We start from the raw sequence: 20,864 nt of genomic DNA, 5'->3' as shown, positions 1-20,864 counted from the left end.
TTAACCTAACAAAATTGAATGATAGTGAAAGAAAATTTAGCGATCAGTTTTTAGAATGAAATTTAAATTAAGCCTTCATTTTTTGGATTGAAATTTACACATCAATTTTTTTTAAAAAAATAATATCTTTAATAAAATTTAAAATAATAATAATAAATACATATTCTATTGTTTGTTCTTTTCCCAACTATCAATTAATTCTAAATAAAATTGAACAAAATGAAATTTAGCCACCATTTTTTGAAATGAAATTTATATTTTATTTGTTTTAAAAAATATATCTTTAATATAATTTAAATAATAGAAGAATAATAAAATTTACAATATATTTTCACAAAATGAATTATATCTTTATTTTAAAAATAATTCTTTTTGTTTGACTTCTCTCATTTTTTTTGTTTGATTTATGATTTTTTATAGTTCTCCAAATTTTTGAATTGGTCTTATGTGAGCTGGTCTCATGGATATATCCTTCAGATAGGCCAACCGGTCAATTTTCAGAGTGAAAAACAATGATTTTTCATGATTATGGTAGGATATGAGACATGTTCTCGTGAAACAGCTTCGTAGAGGTTTTTATGCAATTTTTATTTTAAACTTGAGTAAATTAACATTCATTAATAACATAAATAATACACGACTAATAAATTTGAAAACTCTAATAAAATTGTCTGAATTTACATATATGTCCTTATTTTTATTAAATAATATTAATAAATACATGTATTTTTTTGTTCGTTTTCAGGTATTAATGAATTTTATAATAATTGAAAAAAATGAAATTTTATTTTTGGAATGAAATTTACAGCTTTTTTTAAAAATAATTGTATCTTTAATGAAATTTAAAATAAGCGACACAATGTCAGCAGCTTAACTCACGAAAACTTAACAGGAGTTCACTCATCCCAATACTACCCCCACTCTTGCACGCTGAACCTAACAAAATTGAATGATAGTGAAAAATTTATCTTTTAGCTCGAATGTTGCTTAATCTTTATGTCAAAATTTATATTTATTACCCACGACGTAATATTTATTTCTTATAGTTGTGATTTACCGTGCAAAGCCCTATACTAAGCAAATAGTGAACATAATGAGGCTTGCATTGACGTGGCTGTCAATTTGCCAAATTGTAAAACCCTATGCATGACAAACAAAAATAATTGTTTTGTGCAATAAGAAAACACTTCAAAAGAATCAAAATGAGTTTAAATTAATTTTATGTGTAATAATTACTCTTATATACATCAAATAGGATAGAAAAAGAGAAATAAAAATGAATTCAAATCGTTTTTATGTAAAACAAATTACTAATACATAACTCAAGTTTTAGATCACACTAAAAAAAGGTGATCATTACTTTACTTATTTAATAACAATTAGAATTGAAGATGAGAATGTGATAGCAAAAATAACATTATTTAGAAAAGTTGCATCGTTTTTTGTTGGATGTTATATTGAAGATTTCATTCAAATTCATGACCAGATATAAGATAAAACAAACAAATGATTTTATATCTACATAAATATTGCATCTAACAATAAAAATTTTCAATGCAGAATTTACCAAATAACCCATATAAAGATTCGCTAAATCAACCAAGCTCCAAGCTCTACACATTCTTGTTCAAGTTGGATAATTCAGTGGGAAAACGTGATGAAGTTTGTGACAGAAGCTATTGAGATACATGACAATAATGCAACAACAAATGTCAATATCAAGAAACAGAGATATCGGAAGATTATCAAGCAAATTAAACAAAGCAGTGTACCAGCAAAGGTAAAAAAATCAAATGAAATAAACATCAACAACAACATGAAGATCCATGAAGACGAAGATGAAATAAAGATTCGAGATGAAGAACCAATTGCCGAGTACAAAAAAAGAGATAAGAAGATAAAAACTGACGGGCACAAAAAGATTTCAAGAGATCTTCAAATCAAAGACAACAAAATGTGATGATTTCATTTGTAACCAAATAATTAATTATTTATCTATTAAAAGTTATTCTTATTTCAAAAATAATTTAAACATATTTAAATAAAACTATCATATACAAATTATCTCTATTTCTCAACGTGCAACGCACACGTTCATTTATCTAGTATATATATATACACACACGATTACACGACAACTAATCAACGAGGAAAAAAAAAAAAACTAACTAAAAATTGACACACAACAGTGAATTTCTCACGGTGGCCACTTTGCATATCCAACAAGGAGTAAATGTTAGCTCGGGTCCTTGATTGATGAATACGAGAGTAAGCATGGCAGGGCTTGCGGTTTTCTTGAATCCCTTTGCAAGAAAATGGAGGGCTGAAAACAGATTATGCCCTTGTTTTGTATTGAATGAATGTATGAAACTGACTACTTGTGTGGTTTGGTTGAAGTTTCTCCATTATTAGCTAGTATTAAAATCTTGGGTAAACTGTCGGTGGCCGTTGCTGAGATGAGTGAGCATAAGATTTTATCACCGGCTTTCAACGAACTCAATGCTGAAATTCCCGTGGAGTTTTGGGGTATGGAAAAACTTGAGGTTCCAGAATTTTATTTCATGATCGTTGCCTGTTTCTTTTAGTGGGTTGACGAATTTGAAAGTGCTCAACTTGGGTTTTAATGAGCTTTTCGCGGAGATACCGAGTTCCTTATCAAATCACGCGGCTCTTCAATTACTGAATTTAGCTGGCAATCAAATTAACGGATCGATTCCAGGAGACTTTTGAGGGGGTTTATTTGTAGTTTAATCGGATCAATTCCTGCTGATAGTGGGGATGGTTGTGGGAAGCTTGAACATTTGGATATTTCCGGCTATTATTTATCTTTGATCTTTTCCGAAAATTCTTGGGAACTGTGGGGGTGTTGAAGACCTTTCTGCTCTACTCTAACACATTGGAGGAATTTATTCCTAGTGAACTCGGTCTCAATTGAGTCTACTTGAAGTGCTGGATGTGTCGAGAAACAATTTTAATGGTGCTATGCCGACTCAGATTGTAAATTGTACAAAACTAGAGAAGTCCTTGTTTTGTCAAACTCATGGGATCCTCTTCCGGTTCCGGGCGTTTCCCGATTGGACACTGGTACTAAAGTTGGAAATTTTGCTTTTACAGCTGAAGAATTCAATTTTTAGGGCGGTAGCATTTCTGCAGCAATCACGAGTCTCTCGAGCTTGAGGAAGTTGTGGGCTCCTCGAGCGACTTTGGAAGGAAGTTTTCCTTTAAATTGGGGTCCATGCAATAATTTGGGGATGTTGAACTTGGCTCAGAACTTTTTCACTTGGAAAATCTCTGAAGGGTTTGGCAATTGCAAGAAGCTGAGCTTTCTTGATTTGAGCTTAAACAGACTTAGTGGGGAGATACATGATAAAATTCCCGTTCCCTGTATGACTCTGTTTGATATCAGTGGAAATTTTATGCATTTCTTGCCGGCAGGAACAAGCTTACTGGAACATTTCCTGGAGCCTTTTTTGAGAAGTGTGATAAAGTGAGGGACAATTGTTAATGTTACTGACGATGGGTTATCTGGTCAAATTCCAACCGATACGTGCAAGTCTTTGACCCTCCTCATGCTTCTAGTAATTAAATAATTGGAGGATTGGAAATTCATATCTTATTCAAATATTTTATTATCATTTATAATTGCATTTTTTCAAATCTAAATTATTTTGAGTAAGCAATGAATATTTTACTAAATTGTTGGCAACAAAAAAATAGATATGGGGTTGTACTTCTTGAGTTGATCTCCGACAAAAAAATTAATTGTAGTGTGGCTTTGATGCCATTTGAACATCCCGTTTTGTCATAATTTAGGGGTTTAAATGATGTAGATACTCGTTTTAGTTGATGTACACTTGTATGTTTTGTTTTTTCTTTCTGTTGGAATAAAAAAGTTGGAATAAAAACTATACATAACACAAGTATTATGGTTGCTTATTTTGTTTACGAACATCTGTAGGTTGCTTGAATTTTATCTGTTCGAGAGAGCTAGCTACAATTACTTGTTTCCTCTTACATATGTAATGATTTTAGCTGATTTTTTCCCCTTGTGAACGATAATACAATATAATGAAGATATACATTTTTTTTCCCTTTGATTGATTCCTTCATCCATATATTTATTGGTCACGATCGATCGCCAAAGCCCAGAAGGGGATACATACATAAATCATGAAAACAAGCTCATTAACATTAATTAATTCATACACTTGATTATAATAAATTAATTAATTCTCTCGATTAGATCATTAATGGACCGTGAACTTCAAATATGAATTATAGGCATAAATTCTATTTAAAATTTCAATGTCCAAAGGTATTTTCGGTCATGTTATTTCGCCCATGTAGGACGCATTTTCAATTACATTAGTTATATAGATATAACTAAGCAACCTAAAAGATCATTAAATGACACGAATCTTACAAACTTTCTGCTCAATATTCGCACTCCACACTCGGTTAAACCATAACTTTAGCATTTGCAATAACGGCAACAAACGAAGTTGAAAAGCAATTTACATCTGACAATATAATTAAGTTATTGCAATTAAAATTCCTCTACACAGTTGGAAAGAATAACTTAACTGTTACTACTTTTCACTCCTTGGAAATTTGATGCCAAAGATGACGAAAACTGTGCCAAAATTGCTGCCCATATATCTAAAATACATACTTCACGTTGAATCAGTATTCAGACTCAGGCCAGGACGTCTATTACCTCTCCCTCTTCCTTGTTGATAACCATCTCCATTACGTCCACTGTTAAAGTTCCCTCGACCCCTGAAGCTATCGTTTCTCACATACGTTCGACCACCACTGAAGTTTCCACGTCCCCTGAAGCTGTCATGATGAAACCCTCCGCGTGAAGAATTGAAACGACCCCTCCCAGTGCCAACTGTCACAGTAACATCATAAATATATCATATGAAGAACCAGTAAAGTGTAACAAGTTCCTAGAGAAGAGAGAATAACACGAGTATATTTTTATCATGGCTACTGACTCACCTCGAGTTGTAGTCCTCTTTATCTCCACTACAGCTTGACAATCTCCAATTGTTATAGGAGAAGCCTGAAAGAGTAAATTATTTATCATTACATAGTAATCGAGGAATATGTCATAAGAGTTCTTGAGCATATGTTCTCTAATAAACAAATTATTGCAATAGGACAAACATGCAACCTCGTGAATCAGCGCGGTCAAACTTTTAGATCTGTCTGATTTCAGATTTATGAAATCAAGGTTAAGGCTTAAACAGACTACATAGTCTGAACTCTGAACACCGCTCAATCTGAGCACAAATCAAAATAAAAGAAAGTTCAAAGGGAATGAACCTTAATTGCATTTTGCATGGAGACAACATCTTGAAATTCAACAAAGCCAAAACAGAATCCTTGTAGCTGCATACAAGGAACAGATGACATGAGTATCAACACAAGCTGAGCACGTAGAATGAAACAGCGAAGAAAGTGATGGTAAAGTCAACCTTGTTACTTCTGACTTGTACTCCGTCTTGTTTTATAGTCCCAAATTTCTTGAATTCAGCTTCAAGCTGAGCAACTGTTGCATTTAGAGGCAAATTGCGGATATATATGGAGTGACCATCAACTGTAAGAAATAACACAAAAATATAAATATATATCTTTGGAATGACTGATCTTGGGGGAAAAAAGATTGTAGATAAGCAACAATTGGCTTCATATCAAGTATTGTCTTCCAAATCTCATGCATTCAGGCCCATAGTGCTTGCTCTTACTCAATGAGCTTATACGACTGTAAAAGAAAAAATACCTTCGTCCTGGTCATCTTTGCTTTCAGGGGTATCAACAGGTGCTGAAGGGGCAGATGCTTCAGAGTCCAATGGCTCGGTAACTGGAATAACAGTTTGTTTCTCAGGTTTTACAGATCTTGCAGTGTTAGCAGGGACATAAACTTTGGTCAGACCCTTCTTTGTTTGTGAGCTCACAATTGACGCATATGATTTTTTTGGAGCATCATCTTCGATTGCAGAAGCATCTGATTCTGCATTCGCGGATATGTGATTCTCATCAGGATGAGATTTAGCTTCAATAACAATATCCCTGTCATGACTAGTTTGTTTTTCATCAACCTCTTGGACAATGGGTTTCTCCTCCACAGTCTCAATTTCCTTTTCATGAGAAGCTGTATTGTTTGAGGTGGGCAGATCAACCACTTGAACAGGTTCTGGAAAAACTGAAGTTGATGAAAAGGCCAATAAAAAGTGATTGTAAGACCATATTTTAATTCATTTGAAACGAGTTATATAGCCAACCTGGATCTTGGGTCACAGAATGTAATGTTGAGTCACCTACTCCGTTTGTCACTTCACTGATGTCTGGTTCACTCTCCTCCACATACCGGAAAACATCATTTTTAACATAGTACCACCCTTTATCTTGAGGAGCAAGAAAAAAGGTTTGCGAGAATTTCCTTCTCAGGTTGTCCTTTCCAGTCAAGCAACCAGTAACTAGGACAATCACTCCATCCTTAAATGAATCCTGGGCATCAGCAGTCTTTATCTCTGCCTTGTAGTTGTTGTAGTCCAGGGAACAAATTTTATCATTAATGCTCTGGTAAAACACAAAACATAACAAAGGTTTTATATTACCGAGTGAAATCACTTATATCTGCTACTTATGCCATGTTTGAAACAACAACGAAAATTTAATGAATCTTTGACAATTGATCGTGTGGTAAATCGGTATTGTGGCAAACAATTCTACACATTGATGTAAGCTGCATGATAAATCGGAACTGAAACGGATTTATGAACAAGCTCAGGGTAATGGATTATTGTAGATACAGCTGACCATATTAAATATATAATACACGTAATACATTCTATGAGAATAAAGCAGTTGAAGACAAACGCGAATCTCTCAAAAATTAGGTGGCATCAGAAAAAAAGAACCTTTAGATATATGCAGGTCCAGAGAAGAAAAAAGGTAAAACTGAAGGCGAATAGAACTAGTTTTTGGTTTTCGGGACAATCATAATAACTTACTTTCATAGTTGTCACAGTCGTCATAAGACCATTGGGATCTGGGCGACTCAAGACACTCGAATCATTGTAAAATCGGTGAACTAACTCAGGAGACTGGTGAAGAATATGGTAATACTGCTCAACAAAAGCATTTCCGACCACTTGGGCACTGGGAGCAGGCAGAGTACTCACAGTTTGCATGGCCATTCCTTAAGAAAGCAAATAAAATTAAAGTCAAAATGGGCTCAGAAAATAGCAAGGGTCAAAATAATCTCCAAAAAGCTCTTTCACATATCTTTGCCTATAGTTTGGTGCATAATCTTTACGAGACAACTAACAAACTAAACATAGCTTAACATGATTTGTGCTTTGATCAATCTAGCTCTAATTAGCTATAATTCAATGTATATATATACTTTCTGGTAGCCTGTAAATTAAGCAAGAACTAATCCCACTCGAATTACATTTTCATTCCTTGGAAAATCTAAATTCAAAAAGCAAAATCAAGTAAAAAAGCACTTTTACCATGTTCTCCCATTTGCTGGAAACAATTTTTCAAAGCCGGAAGTAAGTTATTTTTCTGCTAAAAAAATACACAACCTTAAACCTGAAACTAACCAGAGGATTAAAATCTATCCAGACAAAACAGCACAAACTAGGGTCAACCAAACTCAAGATCTGCGTAGCATAGCAATAAACAGAAATATAGCATATCTAACAATAACAAACAATGGAAAAAAAGACATCTTTTCCGTAAACCCTAATCTATAATTCATTATTGTACCATAAACCATTAAAGCAAAAAAAAAAAAAAAACAGAACCTTTTACACCTGAAAGTATACATAAGTCTCAAAAGTAAACAATAAATAAAACCAATGGCCGGAGTTTACAAAATCCACCGTCAGATCTAACTGAGATACGTGTCAACAACAAAATCAAAGAGAGAAAGCATCACGCGGATTGAGAAATTAAATGCAAAAAGACATCAACTGAACTAACACACATCCTCCATCAAACAAAGGGTAGCAATCATCTAGAGATGGAACACTTAACATTTATCACTGATCACGGCGCAAAAACAACAAAAAACTCGAAAATTTAAAAAAAAACAGCGTCATTTGTGTGATCTGAAAGTCATGATAAAACCAATTACCTGATACAGAGGATTGGAGAGCGAGCGAGATAATATGGAGAGGTAGAGAGATTCAAGAGGTGAGACCTTTAGTTCTGAAGTCGGATGACTTGATTATGATCGAAGGCTTGGTTTTTCAATTTTGTTTTGTTAAAAGCTTTATCGACTTATTTTAGTTTGGTCCTAGATTTTTACTATAAAATGAATAGATTATTTATACTAATTTTTTTTATAAAAACTTAATGGTATTCGATATAAATTTTAATAAAATTTTAAAAAAATTATGTTATATATAGATTTATTTTTAAAAATTAAAAAAAAATTAAAATATCAATAAATATTTAACAACTCTATAAAACTCTAAATTCTAAAGTACAACTATAAACTATAAAAAAATATTTTTGATTCAATTTAAAGATTTTGAAAGATATTTAATTGACAAATATTTCAAATTCATATACTTAATTTATTTTTTATTAAAAAATAATATTTATACAGAAATTAATTTTTATTTTTTCCTTTTATCTAAACTTTTTAAAAACATATTTTTTATTATTATTTACAATAATTTATAATCAAAATTATTAACATTATTTATTTTATTTTTTCGATCTTCAATTACAAAACTTCTTAATATTAAAAATCATATTTATTACAAAATTTATTACGGTACAAAACAAAAAAAAAATGTTTTATTGACTTATAAACTTAAAATAATAATTATTTTATTAATTATTATATAACATTTGATATTTAATCATTTCATATAATTCTAATTAATATATATCTTAATTTTGGTAATAACTCAAAGTTGTTATATATGATAGTGAATAAAAAAATTATTCACTTAAATAAATAAATAAATAAATATGTATAACAATGTATGTAATTGTTATATAATTTTAAAAGCTTATAAAGACATATATATATAAATAATTAAAAATTTTAAATATTTTAAAATTTTATTAAGTTACACTAATTTCAAATATGTATTTTCTATTTTCTAGTACAAATAATTTTTTATTTTTTTTAATCATATTATCGAAAATGAAATTGATATATTTTTTATATAAAAAATTATTTAAAATGAATTAAATTATTATAAGTATGACTATTTTTTAAAAATATTAATTAAATAAATAAAAATTTAAAAATCCGTAAAATTCTATAAAAACAAATAGAAATATATCGACTCCAAAAAAAAAAAATCTGTTATTTAAACAAATCAGCAGATCTTTGCGAATATACCTCTTGATTTTCCGATTTCCGCTTTTTACTTTTGGGCCGTTGTTCAGCCCATTTTATTTATAAATCCTCCAGTTTTAATCAGCCCAACTTTTAACAAGGAGTTGACAAAACAGTGTCTTCAAAAAAATCTAAAAAAAACTTATTAAAAATAAAAATTAACTTTAATTTTAAAACTTTCAATTTCAATAATAAGAGTAGTTATTTAAAAAATTTGACTAAACGTGTTTGCAATTTGAGAACTTGACAGTACCATCAGTCATCATACCAAAATTTCGGTCTAATGATCTGACGCTTAATTAATATTAGTTATTTTGCTTACGCGATGCATGTGTGTACATTTTTTTTATCATTATCGATGAATTAAAGTGAAATTTGACAAATTATAGAGGGACTAAATTGATATTTGAATTTTTTAAATAATAAAAATAAAAATGTGTGTTGAAATTAAAAAAAAAAAACAAAAGTATAATATTAGTATCATATAAGGTAAAGTTGTAAGAAAAAATTGGCGTCCTTCCTAGATGGTTACTATCATACTGTCAACCTTAATAAAATAGAATAGATAGATAATAGAGATATATCATCTTGTTACATAATTTGTTTTAACAATTCTAGAATCATTAAAATTTCAAATTTTAAGTTTGTACTCTAAATGGATTTTATTGTCTATTTACACTTATTTTGGGCTATGTACTTTTTTTTAAAATTTTTTTTTGTAAGAATCTTGACAAATTATCGTTGATTTCATAATGTATATCTCCAGGTTGAATATATGGTTAACACGCACGCACTTACATACCGACCGAAAACTTGACATACATTTATGCAATATTGTCCCAAATCCAACACAATTATTACCGTGTATGTAGTTCGGTTTATGCAACCCGCTTATTTTATTAATATTATATTATTATTTTTAAATATCACAATTTAATAAGATATTCATATCATTATTTTTATTAAAGTAAAATGTATTATATTTTAGGGAACACTAGAGAAATATTTACATCTATATATATGGCATGCATGTACACACATATAATTAATATTTTATATTTCATTTAATAAAAATTTGTGAACAAATAATAAAAGTTAAAAAGATTATAAAAGGCAATATATTAATTAACGGTTGGCAGAGAAAGTAATGATTGCTACTTACAACAAAATTTAATTTCTTGCATTACATAAGTTTTAATTGGTGAGTACTTTTACTTGCTTAATATATAATTTCTACTTCCTTTGTCTGCATTGCCAGCGACGTCTGTCATGTACTACAAAGCATCAAAGAAACAAAATTAATTAATTTTCTTGTGATTCATTATCATAAATTAACACTGTCTTTTCAACATCAATAATTTACTAGCCTTTTTCACAGGAACACAAGCAATCAGTGGGTACTATCTGTTGAAGATTTAAACTTGTCTCCGCCTCGGAGGCAGAAATTAGAATGCATGTGAGTTAAGGACGTCAAGTACAGATAAGACCAATGTGTTCTTAATCAACTAACTTGCAAATTTTTTTTTTTAAAAAAAGTCTATTTTCACGTTCCAGTTTTCGGGATCATGTCAGTATTTTGATGGTAAATTATTAATATTATCTGATCTGAGCAGCGCTGTAGTATGGTATATACACTATATATATTCAAATATAATATTATTGCTGATTAGTTATATATATATATTTCACTATATATACACACACTCACACATATAAGCAATATCTGTCAAAAAATGCGACAAATTTCCCACTATAAATCGTTCGAATTCAAGAATTTAAGCTTTTCATAGGCAGGAAATTAAAATAGTGTGGTCCAATCTCTGCACAGACTGAGAGTTAATTGATGCATACGTTGGTTCAACCCTCAAGGCAAGCTAAGGTGTCGTTACCAGTATCTTGGTAAACCCCTCAACTTGGTTTATTTTATATAGGATTATTTCAAGTTGTTTTATTTAATTTTCAGTGTACACTTCATTATATATATATATATATTAGGAATGTACACGTGCGATGCACGTATGTAACTAATAATGAAAAATATAATCACGACAATTAGATAATGTTTAAAGTCGTTTGAATAACATCATGTTTATAAGTATTTATCAATCTAAATATATCAAAACACAACACATAAAAATACATCATGACAATAAATCATATATGATACCCAGGGATGAACCCATCAAGATCCGGCCCAAATTCCCGGCTCATCATTAAGGCCCACAGGTGAATGGCCCATGACAAGCCCAGGTATTCTTCTATAAATACCAGGTTGGAGCGTATGATTATTGGATTCACTATATTGTTTTCAGCAGCGCCCTTAGCTGCTCCCCCCATATATCCTCAGTCTCTGACTTGAGCGTCGGAGGGGCTACGCCAGGATACTCTCCTGGCCCCCTCCTAACGGTCTTATTTGTGATTTCAGGCCCAGGGTAATTTTGAAGCCCGTGTCTGGATTAGTGACGCTTGCGTGGATCGGACCCTAAATTTTCCGTGAGTATCACTTGGCGCCGTCTGTGGGAACACTTGAGTTGAGACGTAGAGATGGTAGGCAAGAAAGGAAGTAGAAGAGTTACCTCGGCATCATCGCGTCCTCAGAGGGGACCCGAACAATCTCATGTTGAGACAAGACAAGAACAACCGCATCTTGAGACGAGACATGAACAACCTCGTCAAGAGGCCAGAACTGAGCAGCCCATCCACGAGACGAGGGTCGAGCAAACCCATCCCAATGAGAATGTGGGGAACTCGACTTTGGAACAGTTGGGCCAATTTATCACCCGGACAGTGGATGAGGCAATGAAGAGGAATAAAGAGTCTATGTTTGTAGAAGAGCAAGCCGTTCTCCAGGAGCAAGAGGAGAATGTGGAGGGCAGTCAGAGTAGGGGGGAGGAGACGCGACCCCTCCCAAGTGAAGAGAATCCGGAGATAGAGGAGATGTGGAAAGAAATACAAATGTTGAGGCAGCAGTTGGGGAGCAGAGCGCCGACACCCAAGAGAGGAAGTCCTTTTTCACTAACCATTTTAGAAGAAGGGCTTCCTCCAAATTTTCGACAGTCGAATGTGGGAGAGTACGATGGACATACTGACCCCGAGGAACACTTGGGGAGGTTTGAGAATGCGTCTCTGTTGCACCGATATTCTGATGGAGTCAGGTGCAGGGTGTTTCTGGGCACGTTGGTGAGGTCAGCCCAGCAGTGGTTTAACACTTTGCAACCCAGCTCTATACGTTCTTTTCAGGACTTCTCAGTTGCCTTCTTGCACCGATTTTCTAGCAGCAAGAGGCACCAGAAAAATTATTTGAGCCTGTTCATGATGAAACAGCAAAAGAATGAAACTTTGCGAGAATTTGTCCAGCGTTTCAACAGTGCAGCGCTGGAAATACCAGCGGCTACCCCTGACATCATTATAAGTGCCTTCACACAAGGACTGAGGGGAGGGGAGTTTTTCAAGTCGCTGGTCAAGAAGCCTCCGTTGAGCTATGATGATCTGTTGGCTCGAGCTGAGAAATATGTAAACTTGGAAGATGCCCAACGGTACAGAAGGATGGAGAAATGGCCCAGAGGAAGTAGAGTTGAGGGAGCGGAGAAAGGAGGAAGGAAGAGGGGTGCGGGGGAAAGAGAGGAAGACAGAACTAGTAGTAGAAGACAATTCTCATCCCATGTTCCCCTGGATAGGAGTCGGGACGAGGTGATGGAGGTGAGGGAGCCCACGGGGAGGTGGGAGAAGTCGCGAAGGGTTGGGTGCAGTGCTAGATTGCCTTCACGGGATAGACGAGAAGGATCCTCATTCAGGAGTCGACAAAGGTCTCGCTCGCCCCCTAGGCGTGGTCAAGGACCTCCATGGATAAATCAGAGGATCGGGGAGCAGAGAGGGGAAGGTCGATGTCAAGATGTCTCTCAGGAGCTCGTCGAACCGAGGAGGGGAATGAATGAGGATAACCACCCTACGAGAGGAATGATTCATATGATCTCGGGGGGTGCTACTGATGGAGACTCTGGGCGAGCTCGGAAGGCACATGGGAGAAGGTTGGAGAACTTTGAGATATCTAGGGGTGCAGACTTACCACAAGACCCCGTCATCAGCTTTGGGCTGGAAGACCTCTGAGGCGTTGTGACTCCACATAACGATGCCTTGGTGGTAACGACCACCATTGCCAATTATGATGTGGCGAGAATATTTATTGATAGTGGAAGCTCTGTGAACGTCTTGTTCAAGAGCACGTTGGATCAAATGAAGATGGGAGGATTTGAGTTTGAGCCGATATCCACCCCGCTGTATTGGTTTGCAGAACGCGTCATCTTGCCTTTGGGTCAGATTGTTCTTCCCCTATCCTTGGGGACTGATTTTCGGCGGGTAACAAAGATGATAGCCTTCACTGTAGTAGATACCCCGTCAGCGTATAATGGAATTCTAGGACGACCAGCCCTGAAGGATTTTAGAGCAGTAGCTTCCAGTTATCATCAAAAGCTTAAGTTTCCTGTGGGAAAAGAAGTTGGAGTCCTATGCGGGGACCAAAAAGTCGCACGTCTTTGTTATGAAAGAATCGTGAAGGAAGAAGAAAAGAGAGGTCGCGAGCATTCGCATGGAAGCTTGAGCTCAGTCTTGCAGTTGTAGAGTCATTCGAAGAAGCTTCTAAGTGGATAACTTTGTTCTGTGAAGGTATAAGAGGAGCAGAGTTGGGGTGGAAGAGAGAGGAGCAGAGTTGGGGTGGAAGAGAGAGGAGCAGAGTTGGGGTGGAAGAGAGATGCTAAGTCATCGCCTAGCAGAGGAGCAGAGTTGGGGTGGAAGAGAACTTTTATTTTCCTACTAAGGCATCGCCTAGTAGAGGAGCAGCGTGTAGAAGAAAAATTTTATTTTCCTACTAAGGCATCGCCTAGTAGAGGAGCAGCGTGTAGAAGAAAATTTTTATTTTCCTGCTAAGACTCGGCTTAGCAGAGGAGTTAGGGGATGAAGGTGTTGAATTTTTATTTTCCTGCTAAGGCCCGGCCTAGCAGAGGAGTTAGAGGGTGGGGGGTGGTGATTTTTATTTTCCTGTTAAGGCCCGACCTAGCAGAGGAGTCAGAGTGTGGGGGTGGTGAATTTTATTTTCCTGCTAAGGCCCGACCTAGCAGAGGAGTTAGAGGGTGGAGGTGTTGAATTTTTATTTTCCTGCTAAGGCCCGACCTAGCAGAGGAGTTAGAGTGTGGAGGTGATGAATTTTTATTTTCCTGCTAAGGCCCGACCTAGCAGAGGAGTTAGAGTGTGTGGGTGTTGAATTTTTATTTTCCTGCTAAGGCCCGGCCTAGCAGAGGAGTTAGAGGGTGGGGGTGGTGAATTTTATTTTCCTGCTAAGGCCCGGCTTAGCAGAGGAGTTAGAGGGTGGAGGTGTTGATTTTATTTTCCTGCTAAGGCCCGGCTTAGCAGAGGAGTTAGGAGATGATGAGGTGAGAGTTTGATTTTTCCTGCTAAGGCCCGGCTTAGCAGAGGAGTTAGATGGTGGAGATGTTGATTCTATTTTCCTGCTAAGGCCCGGCTTAGCAGAGGAGTTAAAGGGTGGAGGTGTTGATTTTATTTTCCTGCTAAGGCCCGGCTTAGCAGAGGAGTTAGGAGATGATGAGGTGAGAGTTTGATTTTTCCTGCTAAGGCCCGGCTTAGCAGAGGAGTTAGAGGGTGGAGGTGTTGATTTTATTTTCCTTCTAAGGCCCGGCTTAGCAGAGGAGTTATGAGATGATGAGGTGAGAGTTTGATTTTTCCTGCTAAGGCCCGGCTTAGCAGAGGAGTTAGAGGGTGGAGGTGTTGATTTTATTTTCCTGCTAAGGCCCGGCTTAGCTGGCTTAGCAGAGGAGTTAGAGGATGGAGGTGTTGATTTAATTTTCCTGCTAAGGTATCACCTAGCAGATGAGTTAGATGGAGGAGTTGAATTTTATTTTCCTGCTAAGACCCGACTTAGCAGAGGAGCTAGAGGGTGGGGGTAGTGAATTTTTATTTTCCTGCTAAGACATCACCTAGCAGAGGAGCAGAGTTTGGGAGGAGAAAAATGTTATTTTCCTGCTAAGGCATCGCCTAGCAGAGGAGAAGAGTGGATGAGGAGAATTAAATTTATGTGTCACCTAGCAGAGGAGTTAGAGGGTGGAGATGTTGAGTTTTTATTTTCCTGCTAAGACATCGCCTAACAGAGGAGCAAAGTTTGGGAAGAGAAAAATTTATTTGGTTAGTCGATAACAAAAGATGTTTACGGGGAGCAGAGTTTACGGGGATCGACCTGCCCGGTCAGGTCGTGGGGGTGTGGGGGCAACGCCCCCATAATTTTTTCAGAAATCACACAATCATTCGCAAGGGAATATATCAAATTTCTCAACGTATTGGACGAGGCGAAGGCGTGGCGTGGCGGGGGCGAGCAGGCGCTCGGGCGAGCCGGAGTGGCGGGCGAGCTGCCGGGCGCGGGCGATCTGGCGTGCGGCGCTCGAGCGCGCGGCGAGCAGACGCTCGGCGGGCGAGGGCGAGAGCGGCAGGCGAGGGGCTAGGGGCGAGCTGGTGCTCGGGCGAGCTGGAGTGGCGGGCGAGCTGCCGGGCGCGGGCGAGCTGGCGTGTGGCGCTCGGGCGCGCGGCGAGCAGACGCTCGGCGGGCGAGGGCGAGAGCGGCAGGCGAGGGGCTAGGGGCGAGTTGGTGCTCGGGCGAGCTGGAGTGGCGGGCGAGCTTCTGGGTGCGGGCGAGCCGGCGTGGCGTGGCGCTGGCGAGCAGGCGCTAGGGCAAAGGCATGGCCGAGGGCTTGAGGGCGAGCCTGTGGCACGCGGGCGAGCCGGCGCCCAGGCGAGCAGGCGAGCGTGGTGCGCGAGGGGGCGAGTGCTTCGGCAGGGCGCCGGACGAGCTCGGTGAGGGCATGGCGCGCGGGAGCTGTGCGGCCGCGCGGGGCGAGGGCGCCGGGCGAGCGCGCGAGAGGGCGAGGCGCGCAAGGGCGGACGCACGCTGTTGGGGCTAGCGTGCAGGCGGCGAGGTGATGATGAAGCGGTGCTAGGATTGATATTTGATTTGTTTCCAACTTTTTGGAGACTGACGGAGGCCTGGAAGAAAATGCACAACTCACGTGTTGTAAACCGAGAACAACGCAATCAATCGAACTTTGAACCTACGAATCAGTTCGACTCGGGAGGGGGAGACTGGTGATACCCAGGGATGAACCCATCAAGATCCGGCCCAAATTCCCGGCTCATCATTAAGGCCCACAGGTGAATGGCCCATGACAAGCCCAGGTATTCTTCTATAAATACCAGGTTGGAGCGTATGATTATTGGATTCACTATATTGTTTTCAGCAGCGCCCTTAGCTGCTCCCCCCATATATCCTCAGTCTCTGACTTGAGCGTCGGAGGGGCTACGCCAGGATACTCTCCTGGCCCCCTCCTAACGGTCTTATTTGTGATTTCAGGCCCAGGGTAATTTTGAAGCCCGTGTCTGGATTAGTGACGCTTGCGTGGATCGGACCCTAAATTTTCCGTGAGTATCAATATATATTCACTTATTTATATGACATTTTTCAATCCGCGACATAATACAGCTCTCTTAAATGATAAATCAACAAAAATATTTTTCATTCAAATATCATTCAAAATGAAAAAACAATAAAAATAAAATTAACAGAATAATGAATTTTACCAAAATCAAAACTAAAATTTACTTAAATAGAGTACACATAGACAAACGTCAAATAAAATTCTCTTAATTTACCAAATTATCATAATAATGTTAAAATAAAATCATTAAACTTGTTATTAAGGTAAATATCACTTTTGCTTTTGCTAACTTTTAACACATTGCGGATTTTATTTAATTTCTATGTTTTTTAGAATACATATTATAGATAATTAATTTTATATCAGAATCAATCATTTATAAATTAATTTTGGTGATTAATAATTTAAGAGAAATAAAATTTTAACATAATACCACTCAAATAAATATTTATAGTAAAAAAACATATATAAATAAAATAATATGTAATACTTAGTTAAAAAATTTTATATGTAAAATTGTAATATATAACAAATGATAATAAACTACCAATATAATTCATATTTATTATAAGGATTATATTGATTAAATTTTTTTAAAAGATTATATCATAAATTTAGTTTAAAATTTAGGAAAAAAAAAAGAAGAATGTGTATTAATGTCCAAATATATCTAAGATGGACAATGAATCACAAAATTAACTAAGAAATGTAAATAAATAATTTTTTTACATAAAATTTAGAAAATAAAGAAGAATGTGAATTAATGTCCAAATCTATCTAAGATGGACAATGAATCACAAAAAAACCCTTAAAAAGACATATTAATTTAATTTGCTAACTTAAATGAACAAGGAAATGTAAAAAAATAATTTTTTTGGTATAAAATTTAAGAAATAAAGAGGAATGTGTATTAATGTCCAAACTCATTTAAGATGCACAATGAATTACAAAAAAACCCTTAACATAACCTAATAATTTAATTGGCCAACTTAAATGAACAAAGACATATAAGGAAATTCACAATTAAAGTGGTATATTAATATGTATGTTAGATATGTATATATATATGTATATATGTATGTATGTGTGTGTGTGTGTATGTATGTATGTCCAACTTGGTGCAGTTGTACGGAGTCAGGAGTTAGCTTCGTGTGTATATAAGGTTAAACCCTTGGATTAAATCTCGAAAAATTTAGTGGAAAAAATTATTATTTTTTGAATATATATAAAAATATGAAATCATGGATCTGTACCTTTGCTGTTACTTTATAAATCACGTAAAATACAGCGCATATTAGTTTATTATTAATTTTTCTTACAATTTATTGGCTACTTGTTCTCAATATGTTCTTTAATGGAAGATCATAAATTATTATGAACTTTGATCCCCGTCCTAATGTCTTTTATTGTTGTCGGGTAACTTTTCCAAATCCAGACACACATACATTTATTTTTTTCTCTCGATCTCTCTCTGTATTAGAAGAAAAGGTTCTCACTCAAACTGTAGACATTCAATACTAGCTACTGCTTAATGAGTAATTACCAATCCAGCCCAGGTGGTGTGACAAAGAAAACTGAGAGAATAAGTAACGTGGGTGCTTTTGCACCATTCTTTTCTGTCGATGGAGCTTGGTCTGTTGCAGACCGGCATCTTATTTTCTCTAATATTCAAACAGATTTAGATTTATATATCCTAATTCATATGAAAGTGAATTTCAGATTTCGAGGCTGACAATTTCTGAATCAGAAAGGTCGATTAAATCTGAAGTTTTGAGGTAAGTGTACTGATTTGTTATGTTTTCTTTGAAAACTAAGAGTTCAAATACACGTGTGTTTCTTTGGATTTCATGAAGCTGAAGCTGATGTTTTTTTAAAAGAAATTAATCCTAGATCTTGTCATCTTAACAGAAAATTGGTGCTGGAAATTGGAGGTTTATGCCGATGAAATTAAGGGCACTCTTTTCAAGACTCAACATGCTTATCCATTTCAGTAGGTAATTCAATTTCTTTGTGGTAAAATGTATATGTTGTGAGAGCTAGAAAGATCTGAAGTATAGATACATATATATAAGAAGATATATCATGAATCAAAGGGAAGAAGATTTTACTACACTGATTCAAGAAATAAGAGGCAAAACTACACAGGAAGCCAAAATATCCATGCTGGCCTCATCAAATACTTCAGTAACATCTTGGTCTAGGTTAAAAGATCCACGAATCGTGCGAGTGTCCCGAGTATTTGGTGGGAAAGATAGACACAGCAAAGTCTGCACAGCCAAAGGCTTAAGGGACAGGCGTGTAAGGCTATCGGTTCCAACTGCCATACAGTTGTATGATCTTCAAGATAGGTTAGGGCTAAATCAGCCAAGCAAGGTGGTGGATTGGCTTCGTGATGCTTCGAAAAATGAGATTGATGAATTGCCCCCATTACAAATCCCTAATGGACTAAGCTTTAGCACACAAAGTCTTCGTCCTAGTCCAAGTTTTCTCGAATTCGGAGCTTCACAATCAGACAAGTTACAAGGCCTAAAGATCTATGGCAGTGCGAATGATCCATTAAAACACCAAAGATCAAGTTTTTGGGGGAAATCAATGGACGTTTCGAGTGAAACAAGTGGGAGAGATGAGAGTTGGTCAAGAAATGAAGATGAAAATCCATATGTTTCTGCAAGCATCTTCTTGGCTTCTAGGGAAAATCCCACTTCATTCTCAAGTTTTCTGAATAATATTTCACCAAATGATCCATTTTTTAGACAGGATCCTTCAAATTTAACTCTATCTCAACCTATACAAAGCCATGGCTTGAGTATGGTTCAAGAAAATGAAGATTTGCATAAGTTCAGCCATTTTCCAATGTCATCCACACGGTCTATTGCATCAGGATCTCAGGTTCATTTGTACCAATCCTGGAACGGCTACACAATCCCATTACTCTTCACAAATCGCTGTAATGAATACAGACCCTAAACAACTGAATTATCAGACCTTACAATTGTCTACTTCTTCCCTTTCTTCACCTGTTAACTCAGGTTCTACTCATTCTGTGAGGCCATTCCATTTCAGCACGACACCCAATCTCCTCTCTTCACAGAACAATGAGGCAAATGAGCAAAATAATCAGAATGACCAGTTTCATAATTCGAGGTAACTAGCTTTAAAAGGCTCTATATGATGCACAAACTTGTTCTTTTCTTTTCTTGAAAAGTGAGGGAGTCACGAGTTTGATGAATTTAACTTCTAAGCTGCATCATTCACTTTTGTGTTTGAAGATTTTATAGATCATAGACCAATTTCCCAATCCATTTATTCTGTGAACTCCTTCTGGAAGAGGTATAAATCGCAGATCATATGCATGCAGCTGGCAAGAAATTGATCACTACATGTCAGCAAGATTTCATGTTGATTATAGAAACTTGCAACATTGCGAGTGTTTTGCCTATATATATCATAAATATCAAACCATTTTATTATTATTTTTATTTTTACTACATGACGCACACATATGTATGTGTGAGAGAGCGGGTTGCTGAAGAATGATTAATGTATTGAGTTACACAGAGCATTATATTGCTGATACCAATTATTGTACTTATCAATTCCACGATATTCTATTTTTATGAGCATTTCCAATGATGAGGATGCCTAATATTGCCATTTCCGGGCACTAAAAACCCTAGCCTGCACTATGGTTCTGTACAGCATGAAGAAGAAAAAGAAGGAAATGGAAAAGGGTTTTGTTCTTTGAGTGAATACGATAGGTGCTGTGTTGTCAATTTTGACATAAGATCCAAGAAAGTAACAGTTGGAAAAATAAATTAAGCTTAATCTTGAAGGAAGAAAAAAATAAATGGAAACCGTAGTGTGTGGTCCAAAGAAGGGAAGATGAAAAGGATTGGAGCATGCAGTACAAAGTAATTAGGGTTTTTATTTTTTTACTTTGCACGTGTCTGGGTATGTGTAAACGCACAGGGGACAATGCATGCACATAATTC

The 20,864-nt window shown here is 36.2% G+C and overlaps 1 protein-coding gene and 1 pseudogene across 2 annotated transcripts; one reads left to right on the top strand and one right to left on the bottom strand.

The window, feature by feature from the left end:
• Nucleotides 1–4,502: 4,502 nt before the first annotated feature.
• On the bottom strand, nt 4,503–8,270 carry LOC142521671 (nuclear transport factor 2-like). 2 transcript variants are annotated; one of them, XM_075624799.1, is made up of 9 exons: nt 8,156–8,230; nt 7,527–7,581; nt 7,023–7,210; nt 6,291–6,588; nt 5,789–6,202; nt 5,484–5,605; nt 5,332–5,397; nt 5,005–5,068; nt 4,503–4,894 (listed from the first exon to the last, which is right to left on the bottom strand). In XM_075624799.1, exons 2-9 carry the CDS (start codon nt 7,537–7,539, stop codon nt 4,674–4,676), a joined length of 1,386 nt encoding a protein of 461 aa, XP_075480914.1. In that variant the 5' UTR covers nt 7,540–7,581; nt 8,156–8,230; the 3' UTR covers nt 4,503–4,673. The 2 variants fall into 2 exon arrangements, with proteins under 2 accessions (XP_075480914.1, XP_075480915.1); XM_075624800.1 differs by lacking the exon at nt 7,527–7,581 and having other exon boundaries at nt 8,156–8,270.
• Nucleotides 8,271–18,328: 10,058 nt separating this feature from the next.
• On the top strand, nt 18,329–20,511 carry LOC142521673 (uncharacterized; annotated as a pseudogene).
• The last annotated feature ends 353 nt before the right edge of the window (nt 20,512–20,864 follow it).

The sequence above is a fragment of the Primulina tabacum genome, chromosome 13 (genome assembly GCF_025594145.1).
Source record: "Primulina tabacum isolate GXHZ01 chromosome 13, ASM2559414v2, whole genome shotgun sequence".
In the NCBI taxonomy this organism is placed as follows: Eukaryota; Viridiplantae; Streptophyta; class Magnoliopsida; order Lamiales; family Gesneriaceae; genus Primulina; species Primulina tabacum.
This window is presented reverse-complemented; position numbering and strand designations above follow the sequence as displayed.